The 24,182-nt window shown below is 52.4% G+C and overlaps 9 protein-coding genes across 9 annotated transcripts; 4 read left to right on the top strand and 5 right to left on the bottom strand.

Annotated features, from left to right (window-relative positions):
• Positions 1 to 2,728: 2,728 nt before the first annotated feature.
• NEUTE1DRAFT_116085 (uncharacterized protein) lies at positions 2,729 to 5,764 on the top strand (the record flags this gene model as incomplete). Its single annotated transcript, XM_009850149.1, has 7 exons — positions 2,729 to 2,909; positions 3,371 to 3,680; positions 3,817 to 3,890; positions 3,963 to 4,047; positions 4,124 to 4,330; positions 4,392 to 4,652; positions 4,862 to 5,764. The coding sequence occupies 7 exons, from the start codon at positions 2,874 to 2,876 to the stop codon at positions 5,206 to 5,208; spliced, it is 1,320 nt and encodes a 439-aa protein (XP_009848451.1).
• Positions 5,765 to 7,386: 1,622 nt separating this feature from the next.
• Positions 7,387 to 10,964, bottom strand: NEUTE1DRAFT_144583 (uncharacterized protein; the record flags this gene model as incomplete). Its single annotated transcript, XM_009850148.1, has 2 exons — positions 7,387 to 10,428; positions 10,503 to 10,964. 2 exons carry the CDS (start codon positions 10,962 to 10,964, stop codon positions 7,480 to 7,482), a joined length of 3,411 nt encoding a protein of 1,136 aa, XP_009848450.1.
• A 980-nt stretch (positions 10,965 to 11,944) lies between these two features.
• Positions 11,945 to 12,223, bottom strand: NEUTE1DRAFT_116084 (uncharacterized protein; the record flags this gene model as incomplete). Its single annotated transcript, XM_009850147.1, has 1 exon — positions 11,945 to 12,223. The coding sequence occupies one exon, from the start codon at positions 12,160 to 12,162 to the stop codon at positions 11,977 to 11,979; it is 186 nt and encodes a 61-aa protein (XP_009848449.1).
• A 39-nt stretch (positions 12,224 to 12,262) lies between these two features.
• On the bottom strand, positions 12,263 to 14,349 carry NEUTE1DRAFT_58673 (uncharacterized protein; the record flags this gene model as incomplete). Its single annotated transcript, XM_009849075.1, has 2 exons — positions 12,263 to 14,231; positions 14,325 to 14,349. The coding sequence occupies 2 exons, from the start codon at positions 14,328 to 14,330 to the stop codon at positions 13,062 to 13,064; spliced, it is 1,176 nt and encodes a 391-aa protein (XP_009847377.1).
• A 64-nt stretch (positions 14,350 to 14,413) lies between these two features.
• Positions 14,414 to 14,660, top strand: NEUTE1DRAFT_116083 (uncharacterized protein; the record flags this gene model as incomplete). The annotated part of the gene is made up of 1 exon (XM_009850146.1): positions 14,414 to 14,660. The coding sequence occupies one exon, from the start codon at positions 14,465 to 14,467 to the stop codon at positions 14,648 to 14,650; it is 186 nt and encodes a 61-aa protein (XP_009848448.1).
• A 1,799-nt stretch (positions 14,661 to 16,459) lies between these two features.
• Positions 16,460 to 17,294, bottom strand: NEUTE1DRAFT_98501 (uncharacterized protein; the record flags this gene model as incomplete). Its single annotated transcript, XM_009850145.1, has 5 exons — positions 16,460 to 16,489; positions 16,642 to 16,916; positions 16,985 to 17,102; positions 17,185 to 17,218; positions 17,284 to 17,294. 5 exons carry the CDS (start codon positions 17,292 to 17,294, stop codon positions 16,460 to 16,462), a joined length of 468 nt encoding a protein of 155 aa, XP_009848447.1.
• Positions 17,295 to 18,609: 1,315 nt separating this feature from the next.
• On the top strand, positions 18,610 to 19,953 carry NEUTE1DRAFT_77349 (uncharacterized protein; the record flags this gene model as incomplete). The annotated part of the gene is made up of 2 exons (XM_009850144.1): positions 18,610 to 18,652; positions 18,832 to 19,953. 2 exons carry the CDS (start codon positions 18,627 to 18,629, stop codon positions 19,802 to 19,804), a joined length of 999 nt encoding a protein of 332 aa, XP_009848446.1.
• Positions 19,954 to 20,156: 203 nt separating this feature from the next.
• Positions 20,157 to 21,023, bottom strand: NEUTE1DRAFT_144580 (uncharacterized protein; the record flags this gene model as incomplete). Its single annotated transcript, XM_009850143.1, has 1 exon — positions 20,157 to 21,023. One exon carries the CDS (start codon positions 21,021 to 21,023, stop codon positions 20,157 to 20,159), a length of 867 nt encoding a protein of 288 aa, XP_009848445.1.
• A 1,236-nt stretch (positions 21,024 to 22,259) lies between these two features.
• NEUTE1DRAFT_77342 (uncharacterized protein) lies at positions 22,260 to 23,190 on the top strand (the record flags this gene model as incomplete). The annotated part of the gene is made up of 3 exons (XM_009850142.1): positions 22,260 to 22,763; positions 22,966 to 23,011; positions 23,064 to 23,190. 3 exons carry the CDS (start codon positions 22,260 to 22,262, stop codon positions 23,105 to 23,107), a joined length of 594 nt encoding a protein of 197 aa, XP_009848444.1.
• Between the last annotated feature and the right edge of the window lie 992 nt (positions 23,191 to 24,182).

The following is a 24,182-nucleotide window of genomic DNA, read 5'->3' as shown; positions in this document are numbered from 1 at the left end:
GGGCTAAAACAGAAAAGCTTGAATCTAAAATGCCGGGTGGGTGGGTGTCGTCATCGGTCGACTGCACAGTCTGTTTCGGTTTACCTATTCCCGGCTGTCTGGGCTTCAATTTTTCGTCCTAAGTACTGTGATAATCCCGCTCGCAAGCGCTCCTGACGCCAGCCCCCCTTCCGTCTTCTGTGTGGATTTGGGTTCGTTCTAATTGACTTCTTCCCTTTCGCATCATAAGATGAGTGCAACAGTAAACCGGAATGTACGGAAAATAAACAAATAGAATCACATTTTGTCGTACTGTCGCCAAATCTGATTTTCTTTTGTCGTTTTGTCCTAAGGAAGGATTGGACGATGACGAAATTGGGGTTCAATTCCATCCCAAACCGGAAGTGTGGATATTGGATTTGGACGGATGCTAGTGTACCTATTGAGTTTTGGCTCGATGACGCTCCAGTTCTGGGTTTTTGCCAGGGCATTTTCGCTCATCCCTTCTGAGCTTTTCTCGCCTCCCTTTTCTGGGAAGAGCCTTAATAAGGACACCGCTATCCTCAATGACGCTCTTTCACACTGACTCCTGTTTGAAGTTTAGCAAGGGCTCCTGGCGCCCTCCTGGTCTCTTCACGACCTGTGAGTCGAGCGGTGTCTGTGAATAACCTTGGTGATCCGCGGGGTGAATTGCCATCTTGTGGCGGAGTCACAGTGTGCTTTCGGAGCTGTCGATAAGCTCAAGACTTTGGGTCGACATTATAACTTGCGTGTGTGTCCAAGTACCTTCCTCCGTGCAACAAGCGCAAAGTCAGGCACTGTCTTGGGTGCTTGTTCCGTCCTCCAAAGAGGAGAAACATCGCCTTCGCGGTAGCTCGCTCAAGAGGCCCTGGTAAAAGGAGATTTTAATGTAAAATTCACTGGCCTGACGACGACGAAGCGCCGGGCGCCTTGAGCATGATATATACTCATTTTTCGACTGACTCAGAGTCGCACAATTCCTCCAACAGCTACATAGCTACCCGCGCGCGTTGTTTTCTCTCTCAATTCAGGACGGAAGTGCTCCGGACCAAATTGGTTAAGTCATCGCGTGACCGACCATGACAAGAAAAAAAAGAAAAGAGAAAAGGAAAAAAAAAAAAAAACCACGATGCTGCGCACAAATTCGCCTCGTTTTTTTTTTTGGTCCTCAACCCTCGTCCGAGTTGGAAATGCCCTTCTTACTACTTTCAGCTGAAGTCTGCAACATGTCTCCGGGTCCGGTCTCCTAGTGTAGTGTAGTGTACAATCCATACAACGCGGAGGCAATCCACTCATCCCCGGCCCCGGCTCATTTACCCCACATTGGGTTTGTCGGGCGAGCTCGGGGTTGGTGAATTTTTGTGCAGATTCGGGGTTTAGAGGTCCCGCTGTTGGAAGCCAACTAGGGTGGGGAGCTTTCAAAGGGTTCGTGATGATGAAAGGGTATTGGATGTAAGAACAACAAAACGCATATCCAGAGTTGTAGATCGTTTGATCTGGAACTCGGTGCACGGGGAACAAATAATTAATTCTATAACAATTGTGCCGTGGCAACTGCGGGACAAGAACCACTGATAGGTACCTCTCGCTAGCAGCTTGGGGCATCGTACGTCCACCCGCAGTGAGTGAGCCGAGGCGCGGTGCCTAGTGTACTTGTGTACGTACAGTACAGGTAAGAGCTCGGGCAGCTGGGCTTAGGTTTTGCGGGACGAGACGGCCGGAGAACACCGCTTCACGGCCAGCGGCGGCAGTTTCTTCTCTTGTGCCCGGGCAGGAGCGGCCTCGACAGTGACGGAGGTAGGTAGAGGTAGTTTATCTGTAGGGCTCAGGTGGGGTGGTGACGACTTTGGTTCCGTCTTTAGCTGCTCAGGGCACCGGCCGGCCTCACCGTGGCTCGGGCGCAAGGCTGACCAGAGGGTCCTGTCAGCAGACGGGCGGGTATCTCGAAACAGATGAAATCAGATTGAATTGTGAAGCCAAACCGTGATCCGCGCGAGCTACCTACACCTACCTCTAAAGCCTAGTATCGTACCTTTTATCTCTGATCAAAGCTCTTGCGCTTCTACATCTGATTATCTCGCTGGAATTGGCGACACATTCTCAAAATCCCATACCGGGAAACTCATCATCGCCGTACCGAGCACCTTGGCCTGATTCGACGGTCACGTCCAAGGGTATTTTTGGTTACTTTGTGGAGTGACCTAGACTCTGTTGACTCCTGGCACCAAGCCGGGCCAAGGAAAAATCGGATCCAACCAAAAGAGCCAAGAGTCACCACCACAGGCTGCCGCTCAAAAGGGCAGGACATCATCAGAAGGGACAGTCGCCGCCAACTTGAGCTACCTACCTACATAGGTACGTAAGGTAGGCAAGTAGTGTGGTCCCGTCATCCAGCAAGCAGACTCATCCAGACCTGCCCATGAACCCTAGAGGTACCTGTACGCACCTACGCGGATAGTCCACCCTAGATCATACTACCTCTACCTTGGACAGAAAGAGCTATCTGAGCTAGCGCGGAGTAACAGCTCCCAACCCGGCAGCTACTACTCAGCAGTTAGTCTCCGTTATCGATTGCTCGTAGCACTCCAATCCACAATCCACCAGCCCACCTACACCTGTCAACCCGGACGGGCACACTGCCTCTGCCTGGGTGCACATCCATCCTCCCTCCGGCCAAAGAACCCAACCTTGCCAACAATCTGCTGCAATCCACTCCCGAACAGCAAACCACCACTTGCACCTCCACCGTCCCCTTTCTCGACTCGAAAGCACGATCAAAGTTCCCTCTGTCTGTCACGAGCCTCGTCGCCGACTATTCCAGTACCACACCCACTCCCACACCACCACCAACAACAACCCACACAGACATCATCATGGGCCAGACGCTTTCTGAGCCCGTCGTCGAAAAGGTGCGTGGCAATCATCCTGACCACTCGCTCATTGTGTAAATGCCGTCCTCGCGCCCGGCCTACCTACTCTTGGCGAGGACGGCCTCCATCACCTCCCTCCCTGCTGCAAGCAAAAGCATAAACACACGTCGAACCACTTTTCACCACATCGCAATCGCGCTACCGAGCTGTCTCCCTGTTTGTCCTGCTCATGGCCGCCTTCGGATCGCCCAACCGTCGGGTCCCCGCCAAAAGACGCCGTGGGCTTTTGTCCTGCTCTCTTCTCCCTCATCACACATCCATGCTGGCTCCTCGCGCGCCGCTGGCCCCCCATCGGCTGCCCCGAAATCCTACCCACGCCACACCCCGCCTTTGCCCCGCGCATTGAGCTGACCAAGCCGGAATCAACCATGTGAAGCACAAACGGACTTGCCTACAGAACCAGTGCGCTAACTCAAATAATTGTGTTTCTCTGAATATAGGCGTCGGCAACTGGCGGGGATGAGCGGCTCATCTACGGCGTGTCGGCCATGCAGGGCTGGCGTATCAGCATGGAGGATGCGCACACGACAGTCCTCGACCTACTAGCCAACAACCCCAAGGAGGCCAAGGACCACAGCCAAAAGCTCTCCTTCTTCGGCGTTTTTGACGGCCACGGCGGCGACAAGGTGGCATTATTCGCGGGCGCCAACATCCACGACATCATTGCGAAGCAGGACACATTTAAGACCGGCAACTACGAGCAGGCTCTCAAGGACGGCTTTTTGGCAACTGACCGGGCAATTCTAAACGGTACGATATTGAAAACCCCAGATTGTGTTTTCTTGGCAGCTTGTGTGCTGTGCGGTGCGGTGCGGTGCGATGCTGTGCCGCATACGGTGCGAAACGGGAACGAAGGAAACTAATATTCGCCCCCCTTATGTTGCAGATCCCAAATACGAGGAGGAGGTTTCTGGGTGCACCGCATGCGTCGGTCTTATTACCGATGATAAAATCTTTGTGGTGAGTTATAATCGAACGAAAAAAAACAACCCCCGCTCGTGAACTGCTCGCCCTAACCTCAAGTGTCTATAGGCCAACGCTGGCGATTCGAGATCCGTACTGGGCGTAAAGGGCCGCGCGAAACCTTTGTCTTTCGACCACAAGCCCCAGAATGAAGGTATGCAGTTATGCGCTTGCTGGCTCTTCGGATGACAAGGTTCCGAGCTAACCGGTGCATGTTTGTGGTTCTCTAGGCGAGAAGGCTCGTATCACTGCTGCTGGCGGTTTCGTCGACTTTGGTCGCGTGAACGGAAACTTGGCTCTCTCGAGAGCTATTGGCGATTTTGAGTTCAAGAAGAGCGCCGAGCTGGCACCCGAGCAGCAGATCGTCACCGCATACCCCGATGTTATGGTCCACGACTTGGCCGACGATGACGAGTTCCTCGTACTTGCTTGCGACGGTAAGAGAAGGCTTGAACCTGTATAGAACCGCGCGGTCAGCTAACATACGTTTTCTGCTAGGTATCTGGGATTGCCAGTCTTCCCAAGCGGTTGTCGAGTTCGTCAGGCGAGGCATTGCCGCCAAGCAGGATTTGGACAAGATCTGTGAAAACATGATGGACAACTGCCTGGCCTCCAACTCGGAGACGGGCGGCGTTGGTTGCGACAACATGACCATGATCATTGTTGGTTTCCTCAGGGGACGGACTAAGGAGGAGTGGTATGAGGAAATTGCCAAGCGCGTCGCCAACGGTGACGGCCCTTGCGCTCCTCCCGAATATGGTAGGGAAACAACATCCCCCTGACCGCCTTTCATCACTACACAAACTTCACCATATCATACCTTCCCCGTATTTCCCCATATATCCCTCTTTAACCACACGTGTACTTCATATAACCCAGCTCGTTCTCGTTAGCACATACGCTCTACTTCTTGGCTACTTTATGAGCTTGACACTAATTCCATGTCTGTTTTTTTCCGCACATTATAGCTGAGTTCCGCGGTCCTGGTGTGCATCACAACTTTGATGATAGTGACAGCGGGTATGATCTCGAGGACAACGGAAACAAGGGCAAGCCCTTTGGCATGGGCGGCTACAAGGGCCGCATCATCTTCCTCGGCGACGGAACCGAGGTGCTGACCGACGCCGACGACACTGAAATGTTTGATAACGTGGAGGAGGACAAGGATCTCGCCAGCCAAGTCTCCAAATCACCCTCAAGCATAACAACGAATGACCAGGACCAGAAGGAGCAGGCCGCCGTTGCTGCGGCGGCGGCGGATAACAGCACACAAAACGCCAAGAAGGAGGAGACAAGCTCGCCGGCTAAGGCTTAGTTGGGATCAACAGCGAGCAGCAGCGGCAGTGAAGGGGTGATCAATCATCGGCAGGAGCCGTCTGGTCGGGGATGTATTCCCAGTTGATTGATGGCATCTTTGGTGAAGTTTGATATAGCAGGCGCACTTCCACTGCGCTGCACGGGAGCGGATCGGAATCGGGACTTTGGGATGAACAAACGTGTTATGATGAAGTTGGTGTTGTTGCTGTTGTTGAAGTTTTGTTGTCAAGAGATTCTCATGAATGAAAGTTAGTAGTATATTGTTTATGGAAGTATGGGATTTTTTTTTTCTTGCACGAAGGGCGGTGGTGAATAGGGTCAGTCAAGAGGGGAGAGGGGGGGTATAAGAGGGGAAAGAAAGATGTATTCGTTGGTTGGTTGGTTGGTTGGTTGGTTGTTGTTGCTTCACTAAGGGAACGATGGAGATACCAAAGTCAAGCAAGTCAAGTTAAGCAAAGATGAAGATGATGGTTTTTTTTCTATATCGCGATTACGTACCTAAACCCCCTGTAGGCTTTGTACCCTATGTCTTGTCTGTATCATCTGTATCGTCTTACCTGGTCGTCACTGTCTGGTATGCGCGCGAAGCAAGCATGTCATGTCATGGACATCTGTCAGGTACTGTACGCTTGTATGGGTGATGAACGTTGTTGCTGTTGTCGACATCCAAGTCCGTTCTATTCGGAGATTCAAAGAATTAGAAGACTGATATAGTTACTACAGACTAGTAGTACTGTTTGATGTATGTAGGTTATCTTAAATACTGATCATAATCGTGTAAGAAGATATATCAGAGGATAAAGTAGGGTCAACCGCAAAACTGTGACTAAGGAAGTGAAGAGAAAGCTATTGATATCAATTGTCTAAATTACTATTTTTCTCTTTCCTTTCTCCTCGCATCCAGGAGCAGCAGACTTTAATTGATTTACTTCACTTGGACTTTGTTTTCCCCTTTCTCCCCTTTTTATTTCAATTTTTGGTTGTGTTCCTTTCTTTGCTATTTTTTTTTCTTCTTTATCATCAGAACAAGACAGAACAAGACAGAACAGAGATAGAGCAAGCGAGACCTTTCCCCTTCCCTCCTTCCTTCCTTCCCTCCTTCCTTCCTTCCCTCCTTTTTTTCCCCCTTCCGTCAGCCCGTCCCGTTTATTCGTCCGTCCGTCCGTCCATCCATCCGTCACCCGTGCTGGGTTGGCTAGCCGTGCCGTTATCGTGCCGTCGTCATGCCGTGCCGAACCAAATAAATACCCAAAATACCTAACCCAACCCAACCAACCTCGCTCGCTTTAAGCGCTACCAGCCGACTGACTGACTAACTGACGACTCGACCTAATACAACCTACCTGATACAACCACACCACCATTGTCATCACCCATTGAGTAGTAGACTAGTATATAGAGAAGGTGTAAGTATCCTCGCGTTTCGTCACTCGATACTAGAGCATTTAGGCAGTCATTATTGATCTTGATCTTGATGCCTGATGTAGTCGGTATGGATTTGTGCCATGCTATACCAAAAAAAAAAAAAAAAATTATGTTCAAATTCAGAGTGAATGTTGCAAAGTGTGGATAGACCCATCTTCTTTATTCTTCGGCGAGATTGCTATACTACATTACCTAGGTGTATACGTCGTCTTTGTGACTTTCACACACACATACTTCCTTGTTTAGTGTATGGGCGCAACCTCGTCTTATCCTAGGTAGGTGTGCAGTGTACAGTTGTACGTTATTCAATCTTTCCCTCCCTCCTCTAATCTACCTCCGGCTACCTTACCTACCTACCTGGACTTAGTAGTCAGTTAGTCAGTGTAGGTTGTGGTTGATGGGAGTGAGTGGCTGGCGCGCGGTGGAATAAAGGATGATTAATATAAGTGTACTTTGAAATAAAAGAACTGACTGAACTGTTGAGGACACTTTCGCGATTTCTTCAAGGTCATATGGAGGGTGGGTTTCATGCCGCAGTTACAGGAGCGGGAGCAGGACCTGGACTTGTATAAAGTGAACAGTGCCCGGCCGGGCCGGACTCCCAAAGCATACCCGTTTATTTTTCATTACCGCTATGTGAAGCCATCAACTTGTTGTTTACTGTTGATGTAGTAGTTTATTTTTGTTGTCCTCCTGTGTCCCTGAACCTCACTGCTCCTTCTCTCTCTATCTCTCTGTCTTGTCATTACCACCACGGTTCACTTACCTTGTGTCCTATTTTTTTTACCACCTAGAACTAGTTATCCACCAGCTCGACATGGATATCTCTTCCCCTTCTTGCAAATCAACGATTCAAAGTCAACAACCCCTCGATATACCTCTTGGTATCGACACCAATTCCCTGCGCCAACTTGGTAGCTCCATCCGCCCATCCTCCCACTCCTCCACCACCTGCTGCTGCTGCTGCTGCTGCTTGACCCGGTCCGGCAGCAGCACTGCTTTCGCCTTTTTCGTTACCAGCGGTACCACCACCACCACCGCCGCCGCCGCCCACAGCAGCAGACGCCGCATTCACAATACTCCCAACACTGCTCACACCCCTCGTATGCCCATGGTGTCTCTCAGCTATAGGAAGTCCAGTCCCGCTCTCCCCCGCCGTCGCTTTGCGAATAAGGAAGATCTCCTTGGAAACCTCCACCATGTCATTTCCCCTTCTTCTCCTTGCCGCCGACGAGGAGGAGGAGGAAGAATCACTACCGACACCGCTAGCGGCAGCAGAGCGAGGGATAGCTGTTTCACTTGAAGTGTGCTCCTCTTCGTAATCTTCCTCTTCCTCTTCTTCTTGCTCGTTATCGGCGTCGTCTCCTGGTAATTGTGATTGGTCTGCAGGAATGCTGGAGAGGGAGTCGTCGGATGCGGATGCGGATGCAGCAGTGCCAGAGGGGTCAGTCGAGTTAGAAGGATCAGTGGAAGAAGTAGCTTCTGCATTAGGCGAAGAAGAAGAAGAAGACGAAGAAGAACCAGACGTCCGCCGCTTCCGAAGAGTTTTGTCACTTGCCGCCCTTGCACGTCGGGGTTTATTGACGTTGGCAAAGAGATCTTGATTGGTGCCGGCGAAGGAGGCGACTACAGGCGAAGTCGATGCTGCGGGAGAAGCTGTTCTGGTGGAAGACACAGAAAGCAGATGTTGATATGGTTGAGACTCCGCGACAGCGGTCCGTTCGAGGATACGATTCCAAACAATCCACCACCCTCTACTTGTCTTGCAAGTGCGCTCATACCCGGTGAGATTATCATCGCGGGTGTTGATGAACATATTGAGAATCTGGTTATGGGTGTTAAGCGCTTCGATACGGCTCCAGGGTGCCCTGGCCGCCTTGGCCGGTGCTGTCTCTGAACCACCCACCACACCCGCAGCCACAGGAACGGGAGGCTCAGGGATATTAGGAATCGTCGAGTGCACACTCAACTCCTTAGGATCCCATACCAAATCGTAAATCTGACCGCTCCCTCCAGCTACCGAGTCTGAAGGACGCTCAGGCCTGTAAGCCGTAGCCCGCAACAGCGACTTTCGGAGGGGAGCCATCTGCTGGTGCAAACTCCTGTAGAAGCCTTCCCAGGCGAGGGAGTCGGTGCGCAGCTGGAAGAGAAACACAAAGATGAAGGGGCGCATGACGTAGACGACCACGCGCAGCTTCTTGGTCTTGTTGCGGTCTTGGGAGTCGAATGTAGTGGCAGCGGAGGTGATACCCGTAGTACCGGCCTGTCCTGTGCGACCCATCGACGATGTATGTCCTGGGCCTGAGCCAGGATGGTTCACAGAACGAGAGGCTGCCGAGCCAGATTTCGTGGTCGGGTTGGAGCTGTTGGCTGTGGTGACAGCGGTGACGCGGCGGAGGCCATCCTCATCAGTGACGGTTACTGTGCCGGTGCTGGCACCCTGGGGTTCACTTTCAGCAAGCTCGGTATCGTGGCTGCCGAAATCTTTTTGGACCTGCGAAGGGCGACGGTTTTCGCCTTCACTTTCGATTTCGACTGTTAAGGTGCGCAACAACAGACGCGAATTGGAGTCTTCAGCCTCGAACGGATCGATGGGCTCGCCGTCGGGGCTAGTTGCTGGCGTGCCCTCCAAGTCGCCCATGAGACCGATCAAGAACTGGCAGTCCTTAGGCGGCTTCTTGGGCTTCTGATTCTCGACCTTGTCCTGCTGCTTCTCAATGCTTTGAGAGCTACCGCCCATTCCCAAACTCCAATGGGTTCCGTAGCCCATCTTCAGGTAACTAAACAGATTGCCGACGCCTCCTTGCTCATCCGTCGTCGAGCTGGCCGGTGTCCCCGTACCTGTACCCGCGGGACTCGCAGGACTTCTACTCTTAGCCGGAGGATGCAGAGAAGTAACCGGCCTTGGCGGTCCGGATGGTCTGCCGTCTGAGTCCGAAGTTGTCTTGCTCTGCTCCGTCTCCGACTGCGGTGTCGTTGTCGGCTTCGGCTTCGGCGGCGGCAATCGCAAGTCCGATACCTTCAGCCCGGGCGACATCACCTCTCCAAGCGGGGCAATCTTGGCCCTACTACCCGTCTGTCGATGCTGCCTCCTGGGCGTCACTCTCGTGGCCGCTGGACTCTCAATGACCCCATACGCGTTCTCTCCCCACGTATACATATCCTCCATCCACCACACCACCGATCGCAACGACTGCCTTGACAGCGCGCCGGTGCCCAAGAAAATCGCACCGTCGTCCGCGCCCGGTTCCGCTCCGGTACCAAGCCAATCCGTCGGCTCCTTCCCTTCCTCTCCAGGCTCTCCAAACCTGCCCACTACCAGATCCACAAGTCCCTCCACTCTGTCCACCATCCCCTCCAACACCTCCCTCTCCCCTGAACCCCTATCCTCTTCTCCCACACCCACGCCAAGTTCCCCGCTAGCAGTGATCTTAATCCCGCCATAGATGTTACACGCCGGGTTACCGTGCAGCAGCACGTTCCACGTAGAGAGGAACAGATCCCAATAGCGGCTGAGCAAGCTCACAAACTTGGGTCGCTGGGCACGCACGAACAAAGATGAGAGGGAGCTGTCGTGGTGAAGGAGGAAGCAAGCATGGGCACGTAGGAGGTCCCGCAACAAGAGGGCGGCGGGCTTGAGTTCGCGGGAGGAGTATTCGGCTTTTTGGTCTTCTTCAGCTACTCCTTTACGTGGGCTGCTGGGGATGGGAGACCGAGGAGGGGAGGCGGAGGTTTTGCTGTTGTTGCTGGTGCCGCCTTGGTTGAGAAGGGGAAGGCGGGTGAGGTCTATGGACTAATTTTGGGTGTTAGTTGGTTTATGCAACCTCTGATAGTGGTGGTGGTGGTGGTGGTGGGGTGAAAACCTACGGCCAAAATCCACCACCCGGGTTCCAACTCATGAAGCACCACTCTGCTCTTTTCCGTATCAATCGTATTAACCGCCTTACCACCCGAGAAACTCTTGCCGAACTCGACCATGCCCTGGGCCAGTCCTATCTGCCTGAGGCGCTCATTCTTCTCCTCTTTCGAGACAGCTTCCGTGCCGGGGGCAGCTGCTGCTCCAGATGATCCCGACACAGAATTGGTTGGCGCATGATGACGACGGCGTGATGATCTGTCCGACCGATGTCTTCGGCGCTGCTGGTCCTTCAAAGTCGTGACCGAGGCGTAGTAGACAATTTGGTCTTCGAGCGTGTCGTCGGTCGTGCCAAGACTGGGGTTGTAGATGGCCAGGAAGCCCAGCTGAGCGGGGACGATGTTGTTGTTGCTGTTGTTGGGTTTTCCTCCAGCGCCTGCGCCAAATGACCCCGTGGGTACGGCTGACGCCATGATGCCGACAACCTAGGTACTGCTAGCTATGTACCGGGCTCGGAACGGACTAAAGTGGGGTATCGATCGGTATGCCCTGTGTGGGACCGGAATACCCGTCTGTCAGCCGAAGTGCGGGCGTGTGGCGGCAAGCGGCGGAGGCGGGGGTACGGGGTACGAATACGGTAGGTAGTCGGTACCGGGTACCGATGACTCGGTTGATGGTAAGTATGGGTCCCGTACCGTAACGGAGCGGAGCGGAGCGGAGAGGACCCTTGGGGCAGATGTGGTGGTGGGTTTTGACCGGGAAGCGGTGAGTTTGACAAAGCTCAGCTGTCGAGAGGGGTCAAGAGTCAGACTCGTAAGGAGAGAGCGTACTTGTATGTAATGATGTCGCAACAATGCAAGCCCTTGGAATACCCCACGCTCTTCTTGCAGAGAAAGTGTGAATGTTTCAGTCGTCACTGCCCAACCCACGTGCCAACCCAGATCATGACGAAGAAAAAGACACCATCAAAGTGTTGCTTTGTCTTGCCTTTGATATTTTGTGAACAAGATCAGACGGTTTCTTCCACTTGTCTCACAATCGATAGCGATCGAGATGACCTGGCTCGGACACTTTTGGTGGTGGATAGTGAGATCCCAGATCCCGACCTCGTTAGCGACGGAGCCTGCGGAGCTGGGCAATGGAGTCGAGTCTGGCTGTTGTGGAGGGAAAAGTGCGGAAAGGACAGCCGGAATACCGGGACCAGTCCGATGGAGGAGGCACTGTCGTCATCGCTCCTCTCTCTGACTGGGGACAAGGGCTGCTTCTTCAGTGGCACCTCAATGCTGTGCGATAGTGGGGTAATACAATGGGGTACACTACTTCACAGGCGTCGCCAGTGTTGCCGTGGTCACCACCACCCCCTTTTGTTCTCCGTCTTGATGTTTCACCACAAGCATATTCGAAACGTTTACCCGAGAAGCTGTTCATGCTTGTGTTTCCGTTACGAGGTGCTGAGAATACTGTTACAGCAACTTAATTTGTAAATCAAAAGCTATTAAAACTACGTAATTCAGTAGAGTAGTCATTCCATCGTATTGCCCTGCCATGCCATGCCATGTCAAGCGTCGTTTTCATCGTTACCCTTTTGTCAGGCTTGTCCTCATCTATTCTCGTAGATGCTTCCCGTCTGTAGCAATCTGAAAGGCGCAAAAACCCCATATCAGTAGCCATTACACAGACTGTTTGATTGTTTGTGTTGAACCATTTCCGTTCGTCACAAAAGACATCGTTTGTGGAAACCCGCATTACTCTCAGTAGTAAGAGTAGAATAGAGTAGTTGGGAAATACTCCGCGCAAAGTCAGTAAGTATAGCAGCAAAAGAGCAACGTAGCCGTAAACGTAACCATACCCCTATCCACCCGGAGCGTTATCCAGAATTGTAGTCTCTCTCACCGACCTTCTGAAAACCCAGGACAAATGATCCAATCCCCACGACTATTTCCTTGGAGCCATAGATACTCGAACAAGGAAAACAAACCCCACAAAAAAGCAAAAGACGTGTTATTGCGAAATTCCCACAGTTATCCCCAAAGAGCACACGATTACGCCGTCGTGAACTCTCTCCAATGCATTGCTGGCCAGCTTTCATGGGCGGATATTTTGAGTCAATCCATGCCTCCCACCCATGTCTTAACCCAAACCCCATTGAGGGAGAAACATTCTACCGTTTCCCGTGTTGATGTATAAGCTAGCCAGCCAGATTATACCCATTGTGATGTGATGTCGTGCGTGGAAGCAGTGATACAGCATGGATGCTGCTAGAAAAGTAAAAGAGAAAAATCCAAGAAAAGGCAGATGAATGAAAACGAACCATGTACACGCAAACAAAGGTAAGAAAAGAGAAAAGGGAAAAACACCAAGAAAAGAAGATGCGAGCGCGAACCAACACCATGGTATCTCGAAAATCAGGAGCCTCTCACGCTCCCGTAGGCTCGCGCACAATGAGGCTGTCGCCAAAAACAAAAAGAGCAAAAACGTAGCAGATTAGCATGAATAACATGACAGCCACCTCGACGACTGTCATTAGCGTCCTAGGTCTTCAAGGACTAGCGGAATGGGATTGACGTCGTCTAAACATCAATCTCCATCCTCGACGCAATATCCTCACTGACTCCCCGGTACGGAACATTCTCAGAGCGCCAGCCCCCCTTGGCGGCCGAAGCTTGACTCCGACCACCATTAGTGTTCTTGTTGTCATGGTCATCTTCTTCCGCGTCTTCGAGGTCTTCGTCCTCTTCGTAATCCCCCAGGCTCTCAATATCATAGTCGTCGTAATCGTCATCGTGATAGTTGCAGTTGACGTCACCGTCAGCATCGCGATTCCATATTAGACCGTCATCGGCCTCCATGTCGTCGTCATCCGCCATGACGCGCTCGGCAAACTGGTCTCCGAGCCAGTACCTTGCGCGCTTGTTGGCTCCGGCGTCGTCGAGCTCCTCGTCAATCCCGTAGAGGGCCCTGCGCGGCCGCACAAGCCCGCCTTTGGCCGAGATGATGGCGTGGTGACCCGGTATTCTCGGACTATGGGACATGACCGGCATCCCGCGCACGTAGAGGTAGCAGACGCGCTTGAGAGTCTTGTTGAAGAAGAAGTAGTGGAGGGCCCAAATGGCGCCTTCTTCCTCGTCAAATGGGGCGTCGACGGGTTGGTACGAGAAGATGGAGCAGTCCTTGAGGTCCATCTCTTTATCGATGGATGCCCACATGCCAGGGCCCCAGACGGGTGACATGGCGAGGCCTGAGGAGCCGAAACTCGAGGCGGCGGCGGGCGAGGTGCCCATGCAAGGTATTGTGACGTCTAGGAAAGATGAATTGGGCCGCACGCTTTGCAGGGTGCTATCTATGTGGGCCATGACGCGGCGCAACTCTTTCTCGCGCTTAAAGTCGTCGGGTCGCAGGACATTGGAGAAGTCGTAGTCGGGATGCGACGCATTGAGAGTAGCTATTAGGTATGCGTATGTGTTTCGGTTGGCCTTTTCGTTGAGCGAGCCGAATGGTGAAGACCGCTCAAAGTTGACGGTATCGGCGATTGATTCGCGCTGTGGTGGTGACAGGGACTTGCCAAACTTGATGAGGTTGTCATGCTGAGTTTGGAGGGACTGTTGGATGTTCTTGTAAAGGCGCTTGTCGGAACCCGCAGCCTTGGTGGTGTATAGATCGCAGCTGCCGGTGATGTGACAGTCTGGTGTGTCGAAGTTCAGAGCGCTCGTCACAACATCTATCGCAGGAAGAGATAGAAACTGTGAAAGGGTCAATATTGCTTTCGACGATCAACCACTCCTGGTATTTGGAGGGTAGCGGTGCCCGGTTCGACCGGTGCGACGTATACTTGCCTTCATTTTGCCGGTGGTTGCGATGGCATGCGACTTGTGAAGGTGATGTGACAATTAGGCAGTGGTAAAAGCCGGGAGGCGTTTGGCCGTTGGGGTAGTGATAAATATGATAGGTATTCGCAATGTGGTGCGACGAATAAATGGGAGACGGTGAGAGTTGCAACAAAGGCGATGAACAAGTGGCAGGCCCAGCTCAGCAATCGTTGTGGTCGTTGGTTGGAAGCGGGAGGGGTCGAGCGATCGCCAGATGGAAAAAGTTTGAATATGAAGTGAGTTACCACAAGGATATTATTAGTGTTTGTAGAGAGTCAACCAGTAATTCTTGATCCCGGGTCGATCCGTGATGGCGCAACAGATTGATGCGAAACGTTGATGTTATGGTTGTTGTTATTGTTGTTCGTCGGAAAAGGCGGTGCGGAGGAAGTGGGAACAGGGTGTGGTGAACGGGGGATGATGTGACCAATCTAGGTCCCTCCGACGAGTCCGTGAGTTCGGGGGAAAGCGGTTATGGAAATCCTGCCTATCAACTCCCAGATTAAGTCTTAGATATGAACAAAGACAGGGACACGGGATGTTATGATGTCTAGCGCGATGTCGAGTACAGATAGTGAAAAGGTGTAGGTGGTTGTACACAGTAGATAGTTAGAAGTGGGGTTTTTGTTGTTGTTGATGTTGATGTAAGTTTAGCGTGAGGAGAAATAGGGGTGACGATATCGTCATATATCGAGTGATGTCCTGCTGTTTAGTTGAAGTGAGGTTGAGATCAGTTTGGCAAACAAAAAGTGGGAAAAGTGGGAGGAGGGACAACTTGGATAAATCCCATACATGTAGTGTATGATGTTCTTTCCAATCCATCCGAATTGAATCCAAGGGGACCGCCGGCTATCGGGTCGGCATAATGTACAGCCATCATGCTTTCCGTGTTCAGCTTGGCTCCAGTCAGTCCTCTTGTTGGTCATTGATATGCTGGTGCCCCGGTTGCGGTCTCGCTTTCCATCGATGGCTCGTTACCTATCTGACGTTCCAAGCCGTGCCATCAGGACCAGAGCCGGTTCGCTGACGCTGACAGTAACAGGTGGGCGGCCTTTCGGGTGAGTGGCCTGCTTGCGCCAGCCCACGTTGGCCTTGGCTCGCTGGGGATTGCTGGGGTCGACCCGCCTAAACCCCGGTCATGCGCTGCTGGCTCCTCGAGTCGGGTGGAGTCGCACCCCCTAAGTGATCGGCGTTCCCTTGTCACCACCAAGTCTCCATTCCCACTCACTCCCCTCCGCCGTTCCGCCTGGAAGCCTCCAGTCATCGCAGTGCGTTCCACTTCCTGTGTGTCAATGTTTGTCCCGGCCTGAATGCTGCTCATGTTAATTGTCAACCACAACCACCTGACGAATAGAGTCGTCTCAACCCTCCACGAGCGTTGCTTTCAACGTCGATGTGGACAAACCTTTCCTTGGTGGGCATCAAGGTAATACCACCCCAAACGTCTCCCGAGCGAATCGATCTGTTTCTGCGCATACACCCGATGTGTGAGGTCATGAACAGATGGATCGGTGTTGGCAACGCGTCGTTGAATCGTTGTTATCATTAAGCACATTGCCGAGGCCATGCCCAGTGTACCGGATACGCATTCCACTTGATTTCCTCCCATCATCGTCCATGATTAGGACATCAGTGGTGTATCCGGTCTCCGAGTGGCTCAGTTTTGGCAGCTCATTAATCTACAATGCCCATATCTATATGATTAAGGAAAGGGAGTTTGCTCCCTCCTAATGGGTGACTGTAGCCCCGACTTCCTGCCACCACACCACACTCTGCTTCCCCTTCTCTCGGCGCGATTATTATTGTCCTCCCTGGTTGCATATGCTGTACTCTCGTGCTTCGGGTCGCCCCTCTCGTCTGTCCATCCGGTGCCGTCACCTATCGGAGGGACTGTGGTTGCTACCACTGCTTCAGAGAATTCCGGCCTGCTTGAGTGCGTTGTTTATTTCTTCCAAGTCCTGCATCAGGAGGTCAGGGTATGCATTAGCGTGTGCTGTTGGGGTAAATAAATGTCGACCATTGGCACTCGCAAGTGTTTGAGGGGACCCGGTCCGGTCGGTCGTGATGATGGGGAAAAAGACACCACAAAGCTTGATCAGCCTTTACATGATCTTTGTGACTTCATCCTCGACCTGAGGAAGTGCAATAAACGTGTCAGTGAGCGCGGTGGTCTATGGATAAGGATTGCAACAAGGGGGGGAGCGTGTAGGCGTAGCAACGCGGGAAGAAGGCAAATTCTGTCCGGGCAAGCGGTCACGGCTCCAAGTCAAATGCTTGTACGCACCTCCATGTCCTCTAAGGCGTCTTGTTGCGATATGCATCGTAGGACATTCTTCTTGCTGCTTTCCTGCAACTCTCCCGCCAGCAGGAGCTCGTCGAGGATGTAGTAGGCTTTGGTAAAGGAGAAAATGATGTCGAGCTCGCAGACGTTGCCGTAGTACTTGTCCATCTGCTCGACATAGCGATGGATGATCTCGAGGGTGATCAGCTCGTTGTCCTCGGAGGAGCATCCGGCGATGAAGAAAAGCGAGGCATATCGGCGGTAGACAATCTTGGTATCTGCACACGAGCAAAAAGACAGTTAGCCCCATGTTGTGTTGCGATCCAGGAGAATTGGCGGAGCTTGCCTTTGTATTCGAGAAAGTTGCACATGCGAGTCCTCCTAGCCAGGACAAGCTGGGAAACGTCCTTGACGATCTTGGCCTTGTCCTTGGGAGACAGAGTGGTGAACCATTTGGCCAGGCGCTGGATATTTGACGTGCGGTTAGTCGGGAGAAGGACAGCGTGGTTGGGGACGAGAGCAACGCCCGCGGCGGGCAAGACGCACCACTTTGCCCTGGCGCGAGAGGAGGATTAGATAGCTGCAGAGCTCCGGGTCAGCTTGACTTCATTGTGAATAGCAAGATGGCGACTGTCGGGCGCATACTGAATAGCCATGATGACGATGATTCCATCAACCACCCAGGATCACGTTGAGCGGAAGTCGACAATGTGATCATGGAGGTGTTGTCACGGGCGGGAAATTTGACAAGGACACCACGCCGATAGCCTGGACTCCTCCCGCCTGGAGCTGTCCAAAGGGGCGGGACGACGGCCGTCCAATGTGCCCCAAGAACCAGACCCAAGGCAAGTGGGGCTCTGCTCGGTCCTAAAGAATGTTAGTGCATCTGGCACTACTCGGTCTTCAGAGGTTTCTTTAGTGGTCTTACAGCAGATGATGTGCTCCTGAGTTGATCACGGCTTAACATAGGAGTTCGTTGATCGTCTACATAACTGTAGGTACCTAACGACAATTGACGAGACTTTTTATCTTCTGCTGATGTTGCTGGGCAAACCCCCTAACGCACACAAAATCTCAAGAACGGATCGAAAGGGAAGCCCTTTTTTCATTAGTAAATCCCCTCAATCGTAGCGGGCGTCTGGTTCATTTTTCTGTCATCTTCTGCCGGCATATCTCAACTAGTTCTCTTCCTCAGTGTTGGTGGCCGTAACAAGCGAACATGACTGAGCGTGGGAGAAGTACAAGGCTCCCCACGTTCACCAGTTCCTCACCCAACATTCCTGTCAGACCTTCTGGTTGGCTGTCGCTTTCTTCTCCTTCTACGGCATCCCGCGCATATCTACACCGAAGTGTGGTTGAGAACGCAACCGACAGCCATCAGATGCCGAAGCTGGCATGGCTGCCGATGATACTCTAGGCAATGTCCGCGACATGCATCTCCGACTCTGACAAACTTGCTTGAGAGTCCACACTTGTTCTTGCTCATGGCGTCCTTCCCTGGGAGTTGCGTATAGAGGCATGCTTCACCTAGCGCAAAGTCAAAATCCGAGAGTCGGATGAAGACCAACCTCCGATTTATGGTCTGCGGACATCCCACATTGCGAGAACTCCGTCTAACCTCTATCCTGGGTTATGTTCTTGGTCGACGACGGATATTCATACTTTTCCAAACCGATGTTCCCCTGTGTCATTACAACTGCCTATCTCTGGCAACACCACCCTACCATCGGCGTTTGTGGTGATGCATATCATCACAAGCTTACAAAAGGTACCTTCATACTCCCGAATCGAACCACCCCCGGACCCATGCCAGTAAATCATTAATAATCGGTTCTAGGCTCCATTGAACCAAACAAGTCGAACCCCACTATCCAGTCTAAAGTTCAAGAGGTAGAGAGATTCGTCTTGCGCCAGGCCAACGTTTTAACTTTTTTTTTACCCATTTCCAAAAGAAAAGGAAAAAAAGGTCGTCAACATCCTCAGCAGTCATGGCCAAGTTAATACTTTCTACCGGGTATGTCTGTCCTTCTCTTCATTGTGTGACTTCGGTCTCAAGCATGATGGCGCAGGGCAGGGCAGGCCATGTGGTTTGTCTCTTGTCTTTACGTGTGCGACCTCGCTTGAAAATAGGCAAGATAGTCATCTCTTAGACCCAATCACTAATTGCGTGCTCGAACTTTTTTTTTTCTCCAGAAACATCATTTCCGGCGGGCCCTCCATTGTTCGCAAGCCCGGCGCATCCAACCTCGAACTCGTAAACTCTCTGAAAGTCAGCTTCCAAGATGCGCAACTAGACTACGCCGACGAGATTGAGAACCTGAATGCGAATGGAACGACGAAGACGACGACTACGACCAATGGCACCAGCAATGGCGTCCACGAAGCCACAAATGGCGATAGCAACACTACCGACCCCGTAGCAGGCCCGCTCTATTGGACGGCGCAAGACCAGAAAAACAACACAATCTTCGTGCCCCGCATCGACTGGGAAACCGCTGGACTCTCTGAAGAGTGTTCGCAGTACGACATTACCGTCAAGATTTTCTTCCTGCCTACCACAACGCCCGACGTTTCGAGGCGGGCGCAATACACAACCGAAGCAATGGAGCTAGTGCTCAAAGAGCTCGGAGGGATCCCAGACGTCGACCTGCTCGTCGTTTCCTTCCCGGGCATGTCCTTCGACGGCGACTGTGAGTGGGAGGCCGACAAGCTGAACGCTTCGCAGGGTGACGACGAGTCCGAGATTGCGACTTGGCAGGCGGCCGTCGAGGAGCTGCACCGCCAGGGACTGGTGAAAAGGCTGGGCATCTCCGAGTTTGGCACCGAGAAGCTGGCGCGGTTCATCAAGCGCGTGGCAATCCCGCCGGCGGTGGACCAGATCAACCTCAAGAACTGCTGCAACGTGCCGCCGCCGCTGGCGACGCTGGCTAAGGAACAAAATGTGGAGTTGTTGGTGCATAGCGATTGCACGGATATCTTGCCCGAGGGGACGCTGAGGGAACTCCTGGGCCCGCAGGGTGCTGGGCTTCTGGCTGACCCAGCGACGGGCAGCGGCGGCTTGACGGGAAACCTCACGCCACAATGGGTGATTAAGTACACGGCTGTGGTGAAGAATAGGGGCGTGATTGAGAATAAAGGATACTTTGCCGGTGCCGAGTTGAACTGAGGCACTCACTCTAAAATACTTGGGGGGTTAATAGAACCGCATACAAAACCGACCTATATAGCTGCTGCATATTGTGTAGCTGGGTCGAAGGGAGTTTTTTTGGATGGGACGGGTGGCCAGGCAGGCAAGCAGGCATTCTGATTCTATTGATATTACTACCAATTGCGTTGTCTTCCTTGCTTATGAAAATGGAATTTTGATTTGCATGAATGTATTGCGACTTCACTTTCCTTTCCAGCGCGCGAGCTCCGCTGTTCGGACTCATCATCATGGCAAAAATGTTCTTGTATGTGCATAAATTCATGGGTATCCTTTCTCGCCTGGTTGTCGCCAAAAAAAGAGATGTACACCATTACCCAATCATGCTCCTCTTCCTCCCACGCATCCTCACATCCTCCAATTTATGTAACACGGACGCTCCCTTCTTGAAGCTCTGCTTGTACGACTCCAGCAAGTGCTCAAACAGGTTCTCCGCCCGGGGGTGTGTGCTCGCGAACGCCCTCTCGAGGACATACAGATCCGTCGCTCGGTCTTCGTCCGACTGGCTCTGGTTCGCCAAGCCAAAGTCGATAATCACCACGTCTCCCTCCAGCAGCTTGGCCTTTTCCTCTTCTTTGCTCACTCCATTCGTCTGCTCGCTCGTCATCGTCGTCGTCGTCTTCTTCGTGTGTGGCCTCAACATCATATTACTAGTCGTCAGATCTCCATGCACCACACCCGTCCTATGCAACGCCGCTATCGCGGCCCCGATCCTCTTCATCAACTCAATCAACGGTCCTTGATCCTGCTCCGCGGCTGACCTTTCCTCCTCCTCATTCTTCGGCCTCTGCCCCAACCACTCATTGATCTTCACCCGCACCGGCGCACCCTCAATCCATTCCACCGCGATCCAGCCCGCTGCCGCGTTCTGGGCGTACACGGCAGGCACGGGAACGCCCTCGCGCCGGCACCGCTCGAGGACTTTGGCTTCGAAGGCGAGACGGGCTTTGGTCAGGCGGGCGTCGAGAACCGGGTGCCGGTAGGGCTTGGGAGGTCGGTACTTGAGCGCGCAGGGGATGTCGGGAGAGAAGAAGGTTGTTTTGTAGAGACGGCCTTCGGCGCCTTGTGTGATGAGGGTGGGAGGGGCGGCGGAAGGGTGGGTGAGGATCGGGGGGAGGGGGAATTGGTGTTCTTCGACAACCGCGGGGGCGGCGGTAGAGGTTGAGGTTGAGGTCGCCATTTTGCGCTTTTTGGTGGGGGGTGATTGAGGAGAGGGGTCCATCAATCTGGCAGCCTTATTGTTGTTGAAAATGTCGTGAAGGAATGGATGTGCGGTTGAGTGGTATCTGGTGAGGTTTGTTGCGCGTGCGGTTGTGTCGTTGTGCCCTGTGTTGATTATCGCGAACTTTTGTTTTGGCGGCAGTGGGCTTGTCTGCCAAACATTGCGCTGGAGGGGCAGAGGGGCACCGGACGCATTGTTGCTGGGAAAGGAAAAGTGCCAAGCTTTCACAAGAGCCCCACACAGGGTAAGCACAGGGCAGTATTGTTAACACTGTGCCGCTGAATTAAACAACACTGCACCATGAGCGGCCGTTTGGTGACTGATCTTGACTCTGAACAACATCTCCAGATCAACGTTGATCAACCACTCGCCTTTGCACAAATGTCACATCGTTACTGTCTCCTGAAACTTCACTGTTCTTCATATGTTGACAACAACGGAAAATCACTTTTGGGAGATACTCACTCCAAAATAGGCGCCGGATTTGCTGCACAAGGACAAACCGATCCAACCTAGTCTTTGTCCCTCTGAGAGGTTGTCTTCACCTGTCCACTATCTGGAGGATCTGCGGCTTCGGACTGCAGTTTATCTCACATTGTATCATGTCGAATCTGTTTCAAAGCATCAAATGAGACGAGATGTTCCTGAACGGCCAAGCGGCTAGATAATCATAGCGTTCAGAGCCAGTCCGAATGGAGAGGTTTGAAGTCAAAGACATGTACATCGATGCTCGAACATCCAACCGCATTATTTTGATGATCAGGTTGTGATATTCAGGCCGGTACCTCGCATAAGCTGGTTGTTGACGTTGATGCTCCGGGCCCACGTCCACTTGCCGACCCCTCCTTCCGGGCGGCAGACAGGCGGGCAAGAGATTCCCCGCAACCCCCGCTGCCGACCGCCGGCCCCCAGGTACGGACCTGCGTCACCGGCTTCAACAAGCCGATGATACTACCACAGTACTCGTGCATTGCAGCTGTCAAGTCATCAAGCTTGTAGTACCTATTCCATTTCATCCTTTTTCTTCTGTCTGTTCTTCCCTCCTACATCTTACATTCAATGTCCATCTCCCTCAAACATCTCCTCCGCAGTTCACTACCACACCGGCTATCCTCTTACACACGACTTACACGACTTCCGTCGTCACCACTCACCAACACCACCAGATCACTCACCACAACCCCACTCACCAAAATGCGTCTCCCCTACGTCCCCAACCCCCCACCCACCTCTTCGGAAGCCGAACAAGCCATCGTCGACCGCATCACCGCCCGCCGCGCACCCCGTCCCCTCCAACCCTTGGACCTAACCCTGCTCCACTCCCCGCCCGTCGCCGACGGCTGGAACTCCTTCCTGGGCGCCATCCGCACGCAAACCCTTCTTCCCGCGGACGAGCGCGAGCTGGCCATTTCCCGCGTGGCCGTCTGCAACGGCGCCTGGTACGAGTGGCACCACCATGCGCCCCTGGCCGTTCAGGCGGGCGTCAGCGAGGGCGAGGATGGTCTGGGGGTGGTCAAGAGGCAGGAACCGCTGCTGATTGAGGAAGGAGACCGGCAGAGGGGAGGGTTGAATGAGAGGCAGTGGGCGGCGGTGTGCTTGACGGATGAGATGACGAGGAATGTGAAGGTGCGGGATGAGACGTTTGAGAAGGTTAGAGGGCTGTTTAGCAAGAGGGAGGTAGTGGAGTTGACTGCTATTGTGAGTACTGTTTCTTTGGGTTGTGTCTTTATGATGAGGGGAAAACTCGGAAAGATGCGGGCGAGGGAAGAAGGAAAAGGGTGAGGGAGGTGTGGGTGAGAGTGAGATATGAGAGACCGTCAAAGGTCGAGGAGTCCGGGAGGATGGCGAGCAAAAGGCCGTGTCGAGAGCAAAGTTCTTGGGGCTAACATCGACTCACTAGATCGCTTGCTACAACTGCGTGAGCCGTTTCCTTGTTGCGCTGGATGGTAAGTCTTTTCTTGTGGCTTTTGGGATCTCAATACTGATCATGTTGTGCAGTTGGAGAGAGAAACGGCACTGGTCCGGACGATGCTGCTCACTAGGGGCGATATATCCTGGTGATAATAGTGCTTTCAGAACAGTGCATATCGAACATTGTGTTGACCTTCAATTTCAGTTAACGTCACATACGGTTTTCTTCTTGCAGATTGGTCAATGGTGCATCTAGAATTTCTCTTTTAGTCACTAACTCTTTTGTAACTAATCTATCGACTCTAACCCTCTTATGTTGACGAATGGGTTGAAGAGTAGGTGAACCTTCAAGTGTGAAACGAACACTTTCCCTTTTTATCGAACGCCGTCTCTTTTGGCACTGAGCTCATCGGTGCGGATCACCTTGGAATGCCATCATGGATGCAGTTTCTTGCATAAAACATTCCTCGGGACTCGGGGTCCATCCTGATCTACCAGGCTTACCGAAAACAACAATCCTGCGGAAGAGTCAAGGAATATGGTGTACAGTCATGAGACGCCCATACACTAGTCCCAACTATGGAAGACGGAACGATTCAAAGACAAAGTATCCATTCAGCTCTTGGACGGTATCACACATGGTATTTCGGCTCAGTCTCCTGTCATCGACCAAGATCAACGTTCGAACCGATCACAAGAGAAAGCCACTTCCATGTTTCTTCTTCCCTCCGAGCCTCTTGCCGTATCAGAAAAAGCGTGATAATTTTGTGGGGGAGTGTCTTACTTAAATCTCTCAGCTTAGGTCTGCTCTTATAAAGTGCTGTCTCTGGGCATGAGTGAAATGTCCCTCTGTTTCCCTTCCTCCTCCAAGCTACAGAGTTGGCATGTCATCTTCCACGCCTGGCAGCACTCAAAATTGCTATCCATGTCGCTAACTTCGTAGGCATGTTCGACTTCTTCTTCTGTGACAAGAAGGGTAGACAGATAACAGAAGCTCCAGAAAACGAACAGGAGCAATCACACGTCTAGTGGGAGGACATGCTGGTGAGGTTGAAATATAAGTGAAAACAACAGTGGACTTGGGAAACGGCTGGTAAAGGGACGGACATGATTGGGATTAAGGGATTGTGATTTTATGGTCTAAATTTTGTCATAGTAGCTACGATTGATGAAGTTACATGCACAAGGAAATATATTACTTTAGTG

Source organism: Neurospora tetrasperma (assembly GCF_000213175.1).
Source record: "Neurospora tetrasperma FGSC 2508 unplaced genomic scaffold NEUTE1scaffold_1, whole genome shotgun sequence".
Classification (NCBI taxonomy): Eukaryota; Fungi; Ascomycota; class Sordariomycetes; order Sordariales; family Sordariaceae; genus Neurospora; species Neurospora tetrasperma.
The sequence above is the reverse complement of the archived record's forward strand: the minus strand, read 5'-3'. Positions and strand labels throughout refer to the sequence as shown.